General features: G+C 47.3%; 1 protein-coding gene across 3 annotated transcripts in view; it reads right to left on the bottom strand.

The window, feature by feature from the left end:
- Window positions 1-326: 326 nt before the first annotated feature.
- Window positions 327-16,805, bottom strand: part of DEK (DEK proto-oncogene) — a 40,163-nt gene continuing 23,684 nt past the window's right edge. For all 3 annotated transcript variants that reach the window (XM_078777744.1, XM_078777745.1, XM_078777746.1), the window contains exons 4-12: window positions 15,698-15,808; window positions 5,975-6,084; window positions 5,796-5,890; window positions 5,203-5,326; window positions 4,732-4,989; window positions 4,479-4,647; window positions 2,705-2,847; window positions 1,215-1,283; window positions 327-576 (exon numbers count right to left, since the gene is read on the bottom strand). In XM_078777744.1, coding sequence (XP_078633870.1) covers window positions 565-576; window positions 1,215-1,283; window positions 2,705-2,847; window positions 4,479-4,647; window positions 4,732-4,989; window positions 5,203-5,326; window positions 5,796-5,890; window positions 5,975-6,084; window positions 15,698-15,808 — 1,091 coding nt within the window. In that variant the 3' untranslated portion in view covers window positions 327-564. The remainder of the gene's footprint in view (window positions 577-1,214; window positions 1,284-2,704; window positions 2,848-4,478; window positions 4,648-4,731; window positions 4,990-5,202; window positions 5,327-5,795; window positions 5,891-5,974; window positions 6,085-15,697; window positions 15,809-16,805) is intronic.

Raw genomic sequence — 16,805 nt, 5'->3', positions numbered from 1 at the left:
TTGGATGGCAGCTTTGCTCTACGAGTCAGCCATTTCGTTTATTTTTTGGATCTACCCCTTCCAACCCTACATAATATGCAGTTGACTCCTTAAATCATATCTGAAAAGGTGTTGTAATATACGAGGGGTTGGGAGATTCCTCAATTGCCTCGCCAACTGTGGAGAGAAAACAACGTGACAAGATGGCGTCTCCATCACCCAGAATTCACCAGGAAGTTACATCACTTCCGCCAAGCTCACGGGCGGTTTGTCTGAAGTCAAGTTGTCCGACATTGTTTAACGTTTCTGTATGTACATTCTTCATTTACAGCGAGATAAGTTCAAAATGCTTTTGCAGAAACTTTATTTTCCAAAGGGAGACCAATAGGAAGGAAACAAGCAAAAAACAACTGTACAAGGGCAATAAAGTGGAAAAAGGTGAAATTAAAAAAAAACCAAACTTTAAAATGTCTCCCATATCCCATAAAACTTAAAGAAGGTTTAAAAAGTGAGAATTCAGAGTGTGTTGCATCACGATAACGTGTTTTCACTGAAGGGATGGATGCCGAGACTCCATGCTTCTCTTCAGGAGATCAACTGGAAAGAAACGTCTTCAAGTTCACTTCAAAAGCATTTCTCAAAAACCCTCCCCATCCAACAGCACGATTAAGGACCAACAAATATTACACTTTCAAGTTTTCATGAGTGGTAATCTACAAATACAATGCAAATTTAAAGATCAAATGCAACAACTACTACTACTTCTATGGCCCGGATTACTCCCAACTTGTGGGGTGGATCAGGGAACGTTTTCACTTGAGTCTTTCATGACCCATCTGGCCAGGTCGGACATGCGACAGTTTGGGTATGAATTTAGAATTTGTTTGAGTGCTGGTGATAACTCGCTTCATCTTCATAAAAGACTAGAATCTACCGTGCACCAACAAGCAGTGCTGGCAGACGGGTCCTCCGTTCGGCTCAACGTCTTCCCCACGGACGGTACACACGTTGATGAATCGCCACAATAACCACCGTTTAGGTGAATCACCACAATAACAGTTTATATTCAAAGTCTAGACAGCTTAGAGGTGAATAAGCATAACTCTAGGGCCGAGGCCATCCTCCCAACCTCAAATGATGGTGGATAATTTTGCAATGTCATAGCAGGCCATGGATTCCTGTATGTCTATAAACCCGAGTTTGACACAAAATGCACAAATCCTGGCTCACCATACCTCTTTAATAGTCTGCTTGATGAACTCTTTCTGGTCAGTGAGGTCGAATCTTGGGAACTGCGCGTAAACCTAGAGAGCAGATAAAACCAAAAATGGACACAATTCTACCCTAATGGCACCAAGTGTGAGCCAATGACATTCATAAATCCATAAAATATATACCGGATCTTGACAAACAGTCTTTGAGCGACCCAAGACAACAACCAGACAGTCTAATTGTACACCGCTCCTTTCCTATGCAATCTCCAGGCGCTGCATGACGTCATTGCCAGGCACCGAAGGAGCCCTGGCAATGACGCGCGCTGAAAGGGAGTACTCAGTTTTCACTCTGGTTTCTTTCTTGTTTATTTTCTTGTTTGTTTGTTTGTCCGGGGGATATCTCAGCCATTCTTTGAGCTGGGAAACTGAAATTTCGGCACAATAGTGAGGAAGTACTTTGGCTCTAAAGGCTATTTTTGATTTCTCGATTAATCGATTAATTGTTTAATTATTCGATTAACGACTTGTGGATAAAACGGTGGTGGTTTAGGCATTCTATTAGCCAATTGATGAATTGTTTCATTATTTTATGATTATTATTATTTATTTATTTTCATTATTAATCATTTATTTATTTCCTTTCTCATCTGGGCAATATCTCAGGCACCTTTTGAGCTCGGAAGCTGATACTTGGGCACAACAGTGACCAAGTGATGTGGTTATAAAGGATATTTTTGATTTATTGATTACTCAATTAATCCATTAATTATATATTGATTAACCAATTATTTATTTAATTTTTTCGATTAATGGCTTATTTAATTAATTTTCAAAAAGTTACAGCTTCGGATGAAGCACTAGCACAAGTGCTTCAGGTTTGCTATTAGCCAATTGATTAAGAAAATTTTGTATGATCATGATTTATTGATTTTAATTATGCAATTAGGCAATCAATTATTGTACACCTCTCCCTCCCAATACAGTCTCTGAGCTGCAAGGCGGTATCTCCGGGCGCCTTAGGCACCCCGGCAATGCCACGCTGGAGAATATTTATTTATTTGGCATGGGGGCAGTGTACTTATGACCTTTCATCTTTGGCATGCACCCAGAAATGGAATCGGTTCATCTTTTTATTACAGTCCATAGTTGTGCCAAGTTTGGTTGACATCCCTTTGGCGGTTCTCAAGTTATTGTGGTAACAAAACACCGATAACGGACGAATGGACTGCTGGCCAGACTTACAAGCCGAAAACCTAATGCCTCGGGCCGACGGCTGTGGAGGCATTAATACATCTCACCATGAAATTGCCTTTTCCACTAAAGGCAGCCATTTTTAAAAGTAAGGCATGAGAAAGGTTGTTCATCTCACATGTGCCGGGTTCCAGCGATGCAGCATATCCTTAAATCGGACAATCTTCCATATTTGTGGGTAAAAGTTACAGGATGGACGTGCAAGTGTAAACATAGAGTGCGAGCGACATTTTCTCGACCGTTCCCACAGTGGTGCTCACCTGACGGCATATCTCCTTCATGGTGACCTTCTCCAGATTTGCACCCTTGAGCAAATGCGCGACCTCTTTGCGAAGTTCATCTTCAGATGGCGGAGATGCTGACTGCCTGACCTTGCAGATCAAGGGCTCATCATCTGAGTCAACTGCACAAATACCTTATTTTAGAGAAGGAATTAAAAAACACTCTGCAGCTACATACCTACTGTACACACCTTGAAGAAGCTATTATCCGAATGACTTTTGACGTCACTACAACAACACACAACAGGCATTTTAAGGCCATTTTCCCTGCAAGAGCGGGGGTTAGCCTTGCGGTCCCCATGACAATCTTCTCCATTTTGCCCTATTTTCTGCATCTCCCCTTGTTAACCCCTTTGCCCACATTTCTTCTTCCACCATCTTTAGCCAAGTCTTTCTCGGTCTTCCCCGTCCTCTACTTCCTTCTTCATTCATTTTCATCACTCTTCTCAACCAGTCACTTTCATCCTTCCTCAACATGACCAAACCATCTCAACCTGTTTCTCTTCACAGCATCAATCACAGGCTCTATTCCCATCATCTTTCGCAATTCATCATTTGTCTTCCTCTCTCTCAACGATACTCCGCACATCCACCGAACCATTCGCATTTCCACCCTTCGTTGCTGCTCTATGTTCATTACCCATGTCTCGCTCTCATAAATCATAACACTTCTCACACATGCAGCATACACCTTTCCCTTCAGCTTAAACGACACTCCCCTCCTCGTCAGCAACGCCACTCAGTTCCCGAAACTTCTTCCATGCACATCTCACTCTAGCAACTGTTGCCGAGTCTGATCCACCTTCTCCATTCAGCATGTCTCCTATCTTCATCCATATCTCCTATTTTGACGTCACTGTAAAGGTTAATATTGTCTTTCTTCTCATTTCTATCCGTGTCATACGTGTTAGGTTTTGGGCCTCCCAGGCGGATTAAAAAAATTGAAAGGAAATACAAGTATCAGTTTCACTTTAGATATAAAGCACTGGAAAGGCCATTCAAAGAAAATGTCGCCAAGTTGTTGCTGATGTTGTCGAATCCAAATTTGGACTGGGATGCAATTGCTAATTCAGCCTGTGAGTTGCATCACTCCCGAGGCATGGCTGTACCTGCACATTCGGGGAGGTGTTTGTAAAAAAATAATTGCTGGGTTCCAGCGATAACTCGCCTCATCTTCACAAAGGACATCATCGGATCTTTCACGTCCACCAACGGATGCTTGCAGACGGGTCCTCCGGCTTAATGTCCTTCTGAGGGACGGCACACAGATTGATGCTTGGCCTTGCATTTGAAACACCAGGGGACAGTTTATGGCTGGGTCGGGATGCAAAGCCAGGTTAGACAGCTCAGATGAGTGGGCGTACCTCTAGAGCACACCTCTAGACGATACCATCAATCCAAGATTTAATTTGATTCGGGTGAAAGAGTGAGGCGTTTTTGTGCACTTCTCATGCAGTATTAGATGGTGACGTCTACATCTGAGATTTATACTTTTGATGGAGCGAATTATTGATGACCTGTAGCCCAGGGAGGAATGCCAGGGGCTTTCTCCACGAGTTACAACAACCAAGTGAAAGGAACTTCCATAAAACCTGAGATGCACAGATTACAGTTTGGAAGTACGTTCATGTGACATCTAGGAACACCCAAATTCCAGCTACAAAGTAAACCCAAGAGAATGAGTTGTACGTTTTTAATAAGCGAACTAGAAATACAAAACCCATCATTCAAGTTTTGGGCCCAGGCTTCTCACCGGCCTCCTGCTTGACTTTGCGCCGCTCTTTCCGAGTAGTGCTGCTGTCAGCTTTCTTTACATTTGCTCTTCGCATCTTCCTAGACACATTGGCGACGTTTCGAGCCCGTCCCTTCTTCACGATCTTCTTGCTTGATTTTTTCTCCACTTTAGCTCTTTTTTTAGGAGGCTGTGGAGGAAACAACAAGGTTAATAATAGTGAGGAAACCGCAAGAGCTTGAACCTTTGGAGCTAAACTGCAGTGCTGTCTCACCATGATATCCTCCTCTTCCTCTTCTTCCTCCGCTTCTTCTTCCTCCTCCTCCTCTTCCGTATCATTATCGTCGTCTGTGTTTTCCTCCTCCTCATCAGATGAGTCATTGGAAGATGGAACCTCTCCACTGGAAACTACCGCTTTGCGGGACTTTCCTCCAGCTCTTGCCTGCTCCGGCTTTCGAGCCTTTTTGGCTCTTCCGGCCTTCCCCTGTCTCGGTCTAGACCTCCGTCGCTTCGTTGTGATGTTGGGCAAGGGCTGCGTGCAATAAACGTATTTATTCAGATTTTTGTTTTTAATGAGGGTTTTTTTTTTCTGTCAGTGAATGCAAAGTAAAGTCTCTTCGGATAATGACGAGGAACAAAGATGAGCAAATATCCATCTTAAAAATAAAACATCACGTGATTTTATGATACATCACACCTTAACAAAGTCAACCCCCCCATCAACAAAGCGATTTTGAAGACGCACTTTGCCGGAGCACCGTGGCTTGAGTAGAAAGGCCAGAATCCGTGCTGTGATCTCTTCCTTGGTCCCGCTGCGTTCAAGGTCTAGCGCCTCGCAGAACGCCGACTTTAACTGTCGGATTGAGTACCTGGAAAGAGAAGAAAAGAAAGAAAATGTCTCCAAGTTAGAGAGTTTTTGCTGCTGTTGGCGACTGCACATTGGACTAGGATTAAATTGCTAGTTCAGTCCGCCAGTCGAATCATTCCGGAGGCATGGCAGTGCCCAGCGCGTTCGGGCAGGGGGTGTCGGAGATAACTCATCACATTTTTGCAAAAGGCACCATGGGAGGTGAGAGCAGCAGACAGCACGTCCGGCTTAACATCCTCCCGAGGGACAGTACACACATTGATGCCTCACTCTGCATGCGAAACAACAAATTGAAAACAACCTCGGCCCACAGAGGTTAAAAATTATCAAATTTAAATTGCAAAATGTTTCCGCCAAATGCACACAGCAATGGTAAAACAGAGGTAGCATCGAACGAGAGAATTAGACGAGGCAAGAAAAACTTTGTGGCACGTGAGGACGAAGGAAGTTAAGAGTATGCAAACTTGTACTTTTTCAATGATTCCTCTTTCTTCTTGAAAAGCTTGTCGCTCTTTGAGAACGGGAACCCACTGAACTGCCTTATATTCTTTTTCACTTCGTACGTCTGGAGGAACAGAGCATGAAAATATACAGGCAATTTCCCAGCAGACATTGGCTTTCAAAATAGATTCTGTGGCTGACACGTTACCTGACCCATACGGTTGAACAGGATTCGGTGCAAGGCTTTGAGTTCTTCGGCTTTCATGCGATCGGAGAAATAACGCACTCGTTCGATATCTCCCAGCTTCATACCCTTCCCTGCAAAATAGCACCAGACATCCACAGGTCCATATCTAGCCTCTTCCATGAGCCAACTACTACTACTACTTTAATAGCAATGTAAGGTTTTTCACCCAAGTCTTTCACAAACCGGCTTCCAGGCCTGATGTTCACCCGCAGGGGATTCAGGCAGCAATTGTTTTATTCCTTTAAGGTGCCAGTGATAACTCGCCCATTCTTCAAGAGAGACATCGGGGGTCTTTAACATCTTATCTACCAACAACCAGACTTAGGAGTATATACATATATAATATAATATATATATATATATAAATATATATTTCTTCTTCTTCTTCTATCTTCTATATCTATCTTTTATATATACTAGGGCATGCCCGTACTATATATATATCTAAAATTATATCCCCCCCCTCTATTTACATGAAATGGTTTGGTCCATTCGCAAAGCCAAAGCGAACGGCTTGCGAGTACGGTGGCAATCCCCCCCCTCTATTTACATGAAATGGTTTGGTCCATTCGCAAAGCCAAAGCGAACGGCTTGCGAGTACGGTGACAATCCCCCCCCTCTATTTACATGAAATGGTTTGGTCCAAAGCGAACGGCTTGCGAGTACGGTGACAATCCCCCCCCTCTATTTACATGAAATGGTTTGGTCCAAAGCGAACGGCTTGCGGGGTTTGGTAAAGAAATCGCCATAGCTCGGTAACTACTTCTCCGATTAATATGAAACCTTGAAAAGGCACATCCTCGGGTCCCCAGCAATATACCTGGCAAGTTTAAAGTATATCGGACCCGTGGTTGTCGAGAAACAGCGGTCACAGACAAACACACAGACAAACACACAGACAAACACACACACACACAGAGATTACTGGAATTATAGATAGATACATATAATTATATATATATATATATATATAAGTTTTTGTTTGTTTGTCTACACGCGCTAATCTCCTGAACGGTGAAAGATAGGAGGAAACCTCTGAAACAAAAAATGTTGGGACGGGCCCCAGGAAGGTTATAGGCTAGGTGGCGAGGCCGCCTCGGCCGGGCTAGGCCCATTTTGCAATTAAAAGCTGAGCTGAATTATAGTAGTCAATTTTCTACGGCCACGAGTAAAAGCTGAATTATAGTAGTAAGACCTGTGTACAGAAGATTGAATTCGTTCAAAAAGAACCCGGGCAATGCCGGGTGCATTCAGCTAGTGTATATATTGTTGCGAATATGGAATTTGGCCTCCATATCCGCTTGTAAATATTCCCCTATTTCCCCAATACTCCCCAACTATCCCCAATCCCCCATTCCCTAGTCCCATTGTCTGTAAACAACACTCTGTAGAACCGACCTTCCCCTTTTTCCCCCATTAAATGTCGTGCCCAGGTCCACCGCATCTCACGTAGACAACTTTCGGACATCTTGCTAGTTATTCTTAGTCTATGTCAGTTAAGGACTCGTTTCCATTAATTCTGACTCTTCGTTGCACCAGAATGTGATTATATGGCACCAGTAGTGAGTTTAGGACCTTCCCTTACCTCCTCCCATCTTCTTCCCCAAACAACAACAACAACAACTACAGCAACAACAACAACTACAGCTACAACAACAACTACAACAACGGCGCGCGGGGGGAGTGTGCGTCCTCACACCGGCTCGGTTAGCCGCCATGACCATGCGCTCCACGGGGTTACCACGAAGGGGCTCCCTGTCAGCCCCTCGTCAAGGGTGGAGCCGGTAACCCCCCCGCACGCACCCAATGAGAAGCAACGAGCCGATTCCATCTGGGGCGGAGCTAACGAGCCGAGGGCGTGTCACTCCCCGCCGGATATACGCGGCCACGTACCGGACGTGACGTCAGATGCGCCCCGAGCTTGAAGAGGAAGAACCAGTCGTGACCTCCGAGCGCTGTGACCTCCCTGCATCTACTGGACCGTACAGTACCCTGTCCTTGAGCCAAGAGTGCACCTTGAGCCATCGATACCCGCTTTCCTTGCCATCAATCCCCGTGTGAGTCAGCCTTGTCCCGTTTATCTGTCGTCTGTTGGGGTTAATATAAGTGTGTCTAAGTGCCTGTCTTTCTATGATGTCCCTCTTGTAGTTGTAATCTAACCTTCCGCCTTAATATAACCTCCTCCGGAGGTCTTGAGAACTGAACCCTTGGTGTCGTGTCATTTTAACCCAGCCGTTGTGTCATTTTCCTCAATTGATCTAGCGTAGCGCGATTCGGCAACGTTCGAGTATAATCGGGTAACTTGTGCAGGCGCGGTCATACCAAACCGCTCGGTGAACCAACATCCACCACCGCGTCTGTAACAATTGGTGTCGAGGAGTGAAATTCGGACCCGGGACTAAATTTGTTAGGCCCAAACTTTGGGAGGTAGAATCGATCCGGAGCGCGTTTACTGCGCTCGACGAAATTATAACGGCGAAATTTGATTTTGTTATACGGAAATAAAAACCCGAATTTTGAAAGTCGCGCTATGGCAGACCAAGTCGGCTGGGGTCCGGTAGTGGAGAGTGAGGCAGGGTCGGTCCAGGACCAAATTGAGGGACGTGAGGAGAGCGAAGCAGCGAGGGTAGCAGACGCACAAAATGGCGCCTCGCTGGTCACCGCGCCCGTGACCGTGGAAGCGCCCCTGGTGGATTCGAACCTTTTCCTCCTGCAAATGAGGGCCCTTATGGAACAAATGGTGGGAATGAGGGCTGATAGTGAGCGAATGGGAAACCAAATGGGGGTAATGGGAAACGAAATGGGGGTAATGAGGGACGAAGCGAGGGGTACTGGTGAGAAGGCAGACAAAAATTTTGAGGGGTTAGACAACGGGATAAAAGAGGTGAGAAATGGGTTAATGGGGGTAGAAAACAGAATGGCCGCTCAAGAGAATCAAATGGAAGGGATGCAAAAGGGGTTAGAGGGGGTAGAAAATAGAATGGCTGCCCAGGAGAATCAGATAGAGGGAGTGAAAAATGGGTTAGAGGGGTTAGAAAACAGGATGGAAGGCAAATTGAGGGACATGAGGGACCAAGCGGAAAGGGAAGTTAACCAAATGGGGCAGCAGATAGAGGGGGTCAGAATGGGGGTAGAAACGAAATTGGATGCTCACAGGGAGGAAATGGAGCAGATGAGGATGGCATCTGGGCAGGAGATGCAAGTGATGGGAGAAGAGATCAGAAGAGGTGTGAGTGAGGAGGTCGGAGGAGTGCGCGAGGAGGTGAGGCACTGTCAGGAGCACATGGAGGAGGTGAGAAAGGGGACTGTAAAGTTACAAGGGGGCATAGAGGACCTGACGCAGGAGGTGGAGCAGCTGATGGTGGGACAGACGGAGTTAGTGGAGCAGGTTCAAAGGAACACAGCGGTAATAGGAGGGTTAAAAGCGACACAAAATGACCTAAAAAATGACTTGGTAGCGACGAAGAGGGAATGTCAGATGGTACGTGAGGGACTGACAACGAGGTTGGACGAGGTGATAGAGATAATGGAGACGAAGGACCGGCAGGTGAGAACGCACATGGAAACGGTCAAGGTAGCCTTAGAGGACGAGCTTGAGGAGACGTACCGGGACATAAAAGAGGTGAAGCAGAAATTAGAAGAAGTGGAAGAAGGGGTCAGCGAAATTAAGAAGCGACGGAGAGAGGATAAGAAAGAGATAAAAGAGGAGATAAAAGAATTGGTCCAAAGTCTGTGTTTGGATCGTGATGATGTGCTCATTAACCGGATGAGGGATTCGCAGGTGATGGAGGAGAAGCGAAAAGAAAGAGGACCCGGTGTAAGTGGTGACCAATATGGTCGTGCGTATGATGCGCCAGGGGATTTAAGAAGCTTGGGGGTCGAGATGGACCCGGGTGTTCGTGAGAGGCCGTTGGTGAAGTGTGCGACAGGTCTGGTGTGCGAAAGAGGAGGTGTGCGAGAAAGTCCGACTCTGGGGTGTGTGAGGAAAAAGTGTGTGCCAAGGAGTGAGGGTGCTGGCGAGAATGAGTCGGTCGTAGCGCGTGTGCGAGGGAGCACATGGAAGCGCGGTGTGGTGAGTGTTACAGAGGGTGTGACGGGAGAGTGTGCGCAAGAGTGTGCGCGAGAAAGGTGTGTGACGGACAGGTGCATGGGGAAAGAGTGCGCTGTCAAAGGCAAGGAAGAATGCACACCTGTGGTGAGTGTTACAGAGGGTGTAACGGGAGAGTGTGCGCGAGAAAGGTGTGTGACGGACAGGTGCATGAGGAAAGAGTGCGCTGTCAAGAGTAAGGGTGAGAGTAGTGAGAGTGACAAGGAGAGTGAGTTGGTTGTGACAGGTGAGCGAGGATGTACACCTGGGATGGAAGGATGCACACCTGGAATGGTAGAGCGTGAGTGGGAATGCACGCTGGAGTTGGTGGTGAGGCACGTGGTTGGGTGTGCGAATGAGAGCACACCTGTGATTGTCACAGAGGAGGTGACAGAGGAGGGGGCGCGAAGAGGTGTGTTAGTGAGGTGTGCGACCAACGAATGTGTGCCAAGGTGTTCGGTGGTCAGGTGTGTGACCAAGTCTGTGAGTGGAATGAGAGTACCTGGGTGTGTAAGGAAAGGTACGACGAGGAGCATGGAGACGGCTGGATGTGTGAGCAAGGAACGGGCTGCGGGGTGTAAGAATCCAGGTGAAGCATCGACGGTAACCAGGTTAGAGGTTAGGTCGACTTTTAGCCGAAGCGGGCCCTCGGTGCGTGCTGGGCCTCGCGTGGAACGGCCGCGTCCGTGCTCCACTAGGCGGAGCGGGCAGCCCGATAGAAAGGGTCGTCATGGCGACCACTTTTTGTTGAGGCATTCCGGCAGGTCGAGATCGAGCCATGGGATGGCTCCGTGCCGAGATGGTGCGTGGGATCTCGGCCCGGGTAAACCTCCTTCCCTGCACCGAATGCGGGACGTATCCAGCCGCTGGCACAGAACAACCCGCATTCATGGCTTGGCTTTACGAAGCCGGGCTTTGGACGGGAATTGGCGCACCGAGAGGCATTAGTGAGTAGACTGGGTGATGAGGTTAGTGTTTTGGCCCCGAAATTAGAGAAAAACAAAATTTGATGATTGGCAAGGGATTGGCAGTAGTGATTGGCAGATGATGGGTAGTGATTGGCAAATTTTTGATTTGTTGCAATTTGATGTGCAAAATTGGTAGTGAGCGATGGGCCCGGTGGGTAAGGGGGGCATCCCTGCCACCCTTCCCGTGGGGGCAAAGGAGCAATAGCTTATGGGGTGTATGGCAGTGAAAACTAGCCCGGATGGGTTAGGTTATATTGATAGGGATCTAGCGAAGATGACATTAGGTGACGATAAGGTTAGTTAGTGACTGATACCTGTAGTGGGGACGCAGGTAGTTTAGTGTGGATGATAATGACGTGGGAGCGCAATAGTTTAAAGGGACGACTGGGAAGCGCAAGTTTCAGAGGGGAGTAGTTAGCTGAGATGATGCCGTGTGTGTGAGAATTGAACAGGTGTGATTGCACAGGTGTGCAACTGGACAGGTGTGTGGAGCAGTGTATGAGTAGTGAGTGTGTGGATCAGCGCGAATGCGCTTGGGGAGAGAAGGGTGCAGGTGGCACCAGGTGTGAGAGCACAGGTGTGCAAGTACAGGTGTGTGGAGAGAGTTGGAGTAAGTGGTACGGAGTGGTGTGCCTGGTGCGAAGGTGTGAATGGGGGAAGAGTGGACCCCTTTCACGAGTACCCGGGGCGGGTAGTGTAAGTGTTAGGTAGAGGGTATAGGTAAATTGTGGTTGGATATTGGCATTTGTGGTGCGGTTGCAGAATGGTATTGTGAATGGGTGCATTAGTGTTGTGGAAATGGCTGGGCGTGTAGCCTGTTAGTGCGTGTAGTTGGTTGGGCACTCCACCACTGTGAGGATGTCGGCCAGGTGAGGCCGCAGGTGGGCTCTGGGAGCCGGTAGTTGTGGATGGGGCCCGAGGATCCGGAGGACGGACCCGGGTAGCCCAGTGCCAGAGAGGGCACCGAGTGGGGAGAGCGCCAGAGGGCCTTCCCCAGGTAGTTAGGTTAGGGTGAGGAGCTAGGTAAGCTCGGGTGGCAACTGCAGTGGTGAAGGTGTGCAGGTGGGTAGACCCGCTGGGAGAGGTACACGTCGCGGCCCAGAAATTGTGCGAGGGCACCGAGAGATGAATCGGGGGAGTGAGACCCCAAATTGAAAAGCACCACAGTTTGGCCAATGGGAATTGGTTTTTAGAACCCATAGTGTAAGAGGGCCAATGGTTTGGCCGGAGAAAGACCCCGGGTAGTGTAAAGTTGTTAAAGTCATTTAGGAGATAGTTAGGATTGATGAACCTGTCGCACCATACGCAGCCACTTACCAGTGGTGATGATGATGACTCCACACCTGTGTTTTCTTTGTTCTGTTGCAGGAAGTAAGGACTGCTGTTGGATTTGTGAGACGCATCACGACGTGGATGAGACATTGGGGTGATTCCATCTCTCCCTCCCTAGGAGGGACTGATGATGAATTGGTAATGGCAAATTTTGATGTGCAGTTGGAGATGGCAAATTTTGATGTGCAGTTGGAGATGGCAAATTTTGATGAGAGTTGAAAATGGCAAATTTGATTGGTTAGGAGGGAGAGAAGACGAATTTGGTATATGGGAGGAACGGGGAAGACAGTAGGGATGTTTGTTGATTTGTAAAGTAGATGTTTATGGGTAGTGTTGTGTTTTGTGGATACAGTAAGGGGTAAGGGAGGGGCCATGTAGGTTACCTGGTGGGGGGGGGGGGGGCGTACGATAGGAACGTACCTGTCTCACCTGGTTCCCATGTGCCCCCAGTGTGCATTACCTTGCATTGCGTGCACTTTTGCGCCCTTACCACCTTACTCACTTGTCTGCTTCTTTTGTCTCCCACCTCCGAGGATCTGGCTTTGGGGCAGAGAGAGAGAGGAGAGAGAGGAGAGAGAGGTGCTGGCTTCGCAGTTGTGGGCCTGCACTTTCGCTGCTTGCTGCTTGGATCGATACACCATATGGACCGCAATGTTTGTGGCCACCCACAATGGACCGCAGTTCTTTTGCGGCCAAGCACCACCCATGGATGGACCTATGGGTCAACGTGGCACCTATGCCATACAAGGTGAACCACTTTTAGTTGACACCACTGAAGGCCACAATACAGAAATGGACGCGGTTGGCGCCTTTCTTTATTTTTGAAAGAAGCCAGAAGGCCAAGTGCACCACACGAAGAGCAAGAGACACCTGCAGGGTTAGGAGTTGTTGAATTTATTTTTATTCATTGAACAATGGTGACTGCACCGATTGGTGCTGGGGTGGTGCTTTTGGTGCTTGGAAGGGGTGCTCTGCACATTATTAAAGGCCGTAGGCCACAGAGCACTCGTGGGTTGGTGTATCGATGCTGGCATGCGTGCTCTCTCTATGCATAACATCTGCATGTGTTCCTCCAAAAACAGGTCCTGGATCGTAGTGTAAATAGCAGCGTAGTCTTGTGTAAATAATGCTCCCTACCGGCTGTATGTTTAGTTTGCGAATTCTTTCCGGATTCGATTATCCTGTGGGTGTGTTTCTGAGAGGAGAAGGGTGCAACGTCGCAGGGGGACATATTTACTCATTTGTGAATATCTGTAAAACTGTCGCACTCAGGGTGGAGTTAATAGTAGTGGGAACTACATCTGAGTGCCACACTAAACTAGGTAAAAATTTATCGGGTCGGGACGCCCCGAGGGTAGAGAAGGGTGCAATGTTGCGAATATGGAATTTGGCCTCCATATCCGCTTGTAAATATTCCCCTATTTCCCCAATACTCCCCAACTATCCCCAATCCCCCATTCCCTAGTCCCATTGTCTGTAAACAACACTCTGTAGAACCGACCTTCCCCTTTTTCCCCCATTAAATGTTGTGCCCAGGTCCACCGCATCTCACGTAGACAACTTTCGGACATCTTGCTAGTTATTCTTAGTCTATGTCAGTTAAGGACTCGTTTCCATTAATTCTGACTCTTCGTTGCACCAGAATGTGATTATATGGCACCAGTAGTGAGTTTAGGACCTTCCCTTACCTCCTCCCATCTTCTTCCCCAAACAACAACAACAACAACTACAGCAACAACAACAACTACAGCTACAACAACAACTACAACAACGGCGCGCGGGGGGAGTGTGCGTCCTCACACCGGCTCGGTTAGCCGCCATGACCATGCGCTCCACGGGGTTACCACGAAGGGGCTCCCTGTCAGCCCCTCGTCAAGGGTGGAGCCGGTAACCCCCCCGCACGCACCCAATGAGAAGCAACGAGCCGATTCCATCTGGGGCGGAGCTAACGAGCCGAGGGCGTGTCACTCCCCGCCGGATATACGCGGCCACGTACCGGACGTGACGTCAGATGCGCCCCGAGCTTGAAGAGGAAGAACCAGTCGTGACCTCCGAGCGCTGTGACCTCCCTGCATCTACTGGACCGTACAGTACCCTGTCCTTGAGCCAAGAGTGCACCTTGAGCCATCGATACCCGCTTTCCTTGCCATCAATCCCCGTGTGAGTCAGCCTTGTCCCGTTTATCTGTCGTCTGTTGGGGTTAATATAAGTGTGTCTAAGTGCCTGTCTTTCTATGATGTCCCTCTTGTAGTTGTAATCTAACCTTCCGCCTTAATATAACCTCCTCCGGAGGTCTTGAGAACTGAACCCTTGGTGTCGTGTCATTTTAACCCAGCCGTTGTGTCATTTTCCTCAATTGATCTAGCGTAGCGCGATTCGGCAACGTTCGAGTATAATCGGGTAACTTGTGCAGGCGCGGTCATACCAAACCGCTCGGTGAACCAACATCCACCACCGCGTCTGTAACAATATATATACAGATATACAGATATATATATATATATATATATATATATATATATATATATACACACACACACATATACATATACATATACATATACATGAAAATGACGAGTTCATGAGTGATGAATTATTCTGCAGTTGTGTCCTAATGGGTGTCGGCATAAACCTTTTTAATCCCCAATTAGCATCGACCATAATCTCATGTACAGTTATTTCCTGTCACCGTTTACCCTTGTGAGTCTCTTTCTAACATCTCCCTTCCATGTTTCATCATAAATCACACTCTACTCTACATTTAACCCACACTAACCCTGGCAGGGGTGACATTGTTACATCCGCCACCAAAGGTGAACAGAGGTTATGTTTTCACCCCTGCCTGTCCGTTTGTGAACAAAATATCTCAAAGTTGTTTACGGATTCAGACGAAATTTGGCAGAGATGTAGCGTATGTGACACCGACAAAATGATTAGATTTTGGTGAAGATCCGGATCCGGATTCGGCTACTAGAATTTTTAAAGTGATTCTTCACCATTGGGAGATAGGGACAAAAATGATACATGGCAGGATATCTCAAAAAGTTATGGATGGATTTGGACGAAACTTGGTGGACCTGGTGGTGTATTTGGTGGTGTATGTGAAACTTGGTGGTGTATGTGACAAGGACGATTCGATTCAATTTTATTTTAGTGAAGATCTGGATCCGGATCCAAGTAGTAGAATTTTTTAAGTGATTCTTCACCATTGAGTGATATGGCCAACCAGGTGGAGGTATGCTCTCTACTGAGTGCCGTTCTAGTTTGTGTGTGTTTTACAATGGTGCTATAGCATACCTGCAGCCATTTGGGTACTGTCCGGTCGTTGAGGGGCTGGCATACTCAAACGTTCCACCTTCCTTTTCTCTCGCTTCCCCTCAACCACCGGCTCCTTCTCCAGCAAACCCACTGCAGGGAATGGAAAAAATTATATCAATCAAAACTTTGGAACCATATTCTTCATCACCCAGTGAGAATGAAAATAAGTGCAGGAGGCAAAGCAAAAGAAGCAGCACTGAGCATTGAATAACGCAGCACCTCTCTGGTAAAAGTGGTATATATAGCTCACAGTAGATCTGTGAACGAGTAATCTACATTAAAGTAGACCTGCGCGCAGACTAACTCACTGACCAGAGACCAATTACCACAGCCATTCACATCCCTTGTGGAACGGGCGAGGCCAATGAATGTGGCACTGAGCAGGGATTTGCAAAATTTGCTTTACTCAAGTTCTCCCGTAGGAGCGCAATCAAAAGGATGTGACGTTACCAATTCGACAACAGTGTGAAGCGCTTCACACACAATCTGCTCCACTCCAAAATAAACTGGAAAGACAATTTGCTCCGACATCCTACATCAAAGTGAAGTGGGCACACAGACACGTGCTGGTGTGCGGGATGGAAAATCTCAACACGTCAAAAAAAGGTGGTGGCACTAGTGTGAACATTAGTGCCACCATCTTTTTCTGACATGATGAGATTAGACCCCAATGTGGAAGGATGGGCAGGTAGCCAAAATGAGAAAACGCACACAAGAAAAGGTGGGAAGGACGAGGCAACATGGTGGAAAAAGCAGGAATGAGTCAGGAGTGGGCATAAAAAGACAGGATACCATCTTCCTCAGAACTGCACCTCTATGAAGCCGGAGCCTTGGTTGACCGTCTCCTAGGTAACTACCTTAGGAATATTATTTTCATGATGGCTCTGGGCACGTTGCAATGAGTCTGTTGTTGCTACTACTACTACTACAACTACAACGACTACTACAACAACAATTATTCCCACCATCTCGTAGGGTTGGCTGGGGAACATTTTTGACCCAAGGCTTTCACGAACTGGCTGGCCAGGCTCGGCATTTGACTGAAGCAGGTATTTGGGCAGGTATTTGTAATTTGTTACAGGATGCA

Source organism: Myxine glutinosa, chromosome 5 (genome assembly GCF_964187855.1).
Source record: "Myxine glutinosa chromosome 5, kmMyxGlut1.1, whole genome shotgun sequence".
In the NCBI taxonomy this organism is placed as follows: Eukaryota; Metazoa; Chordata; class Myxini; order Myxiniformes; family Myxinidae; genus Myxine; species Myxine glutinosa.
The sequence above is the reverse complement of the archived record's forward strand: the minus strand, read 5'-3'. Positions and strand labels throughout refer to the sequence as shown.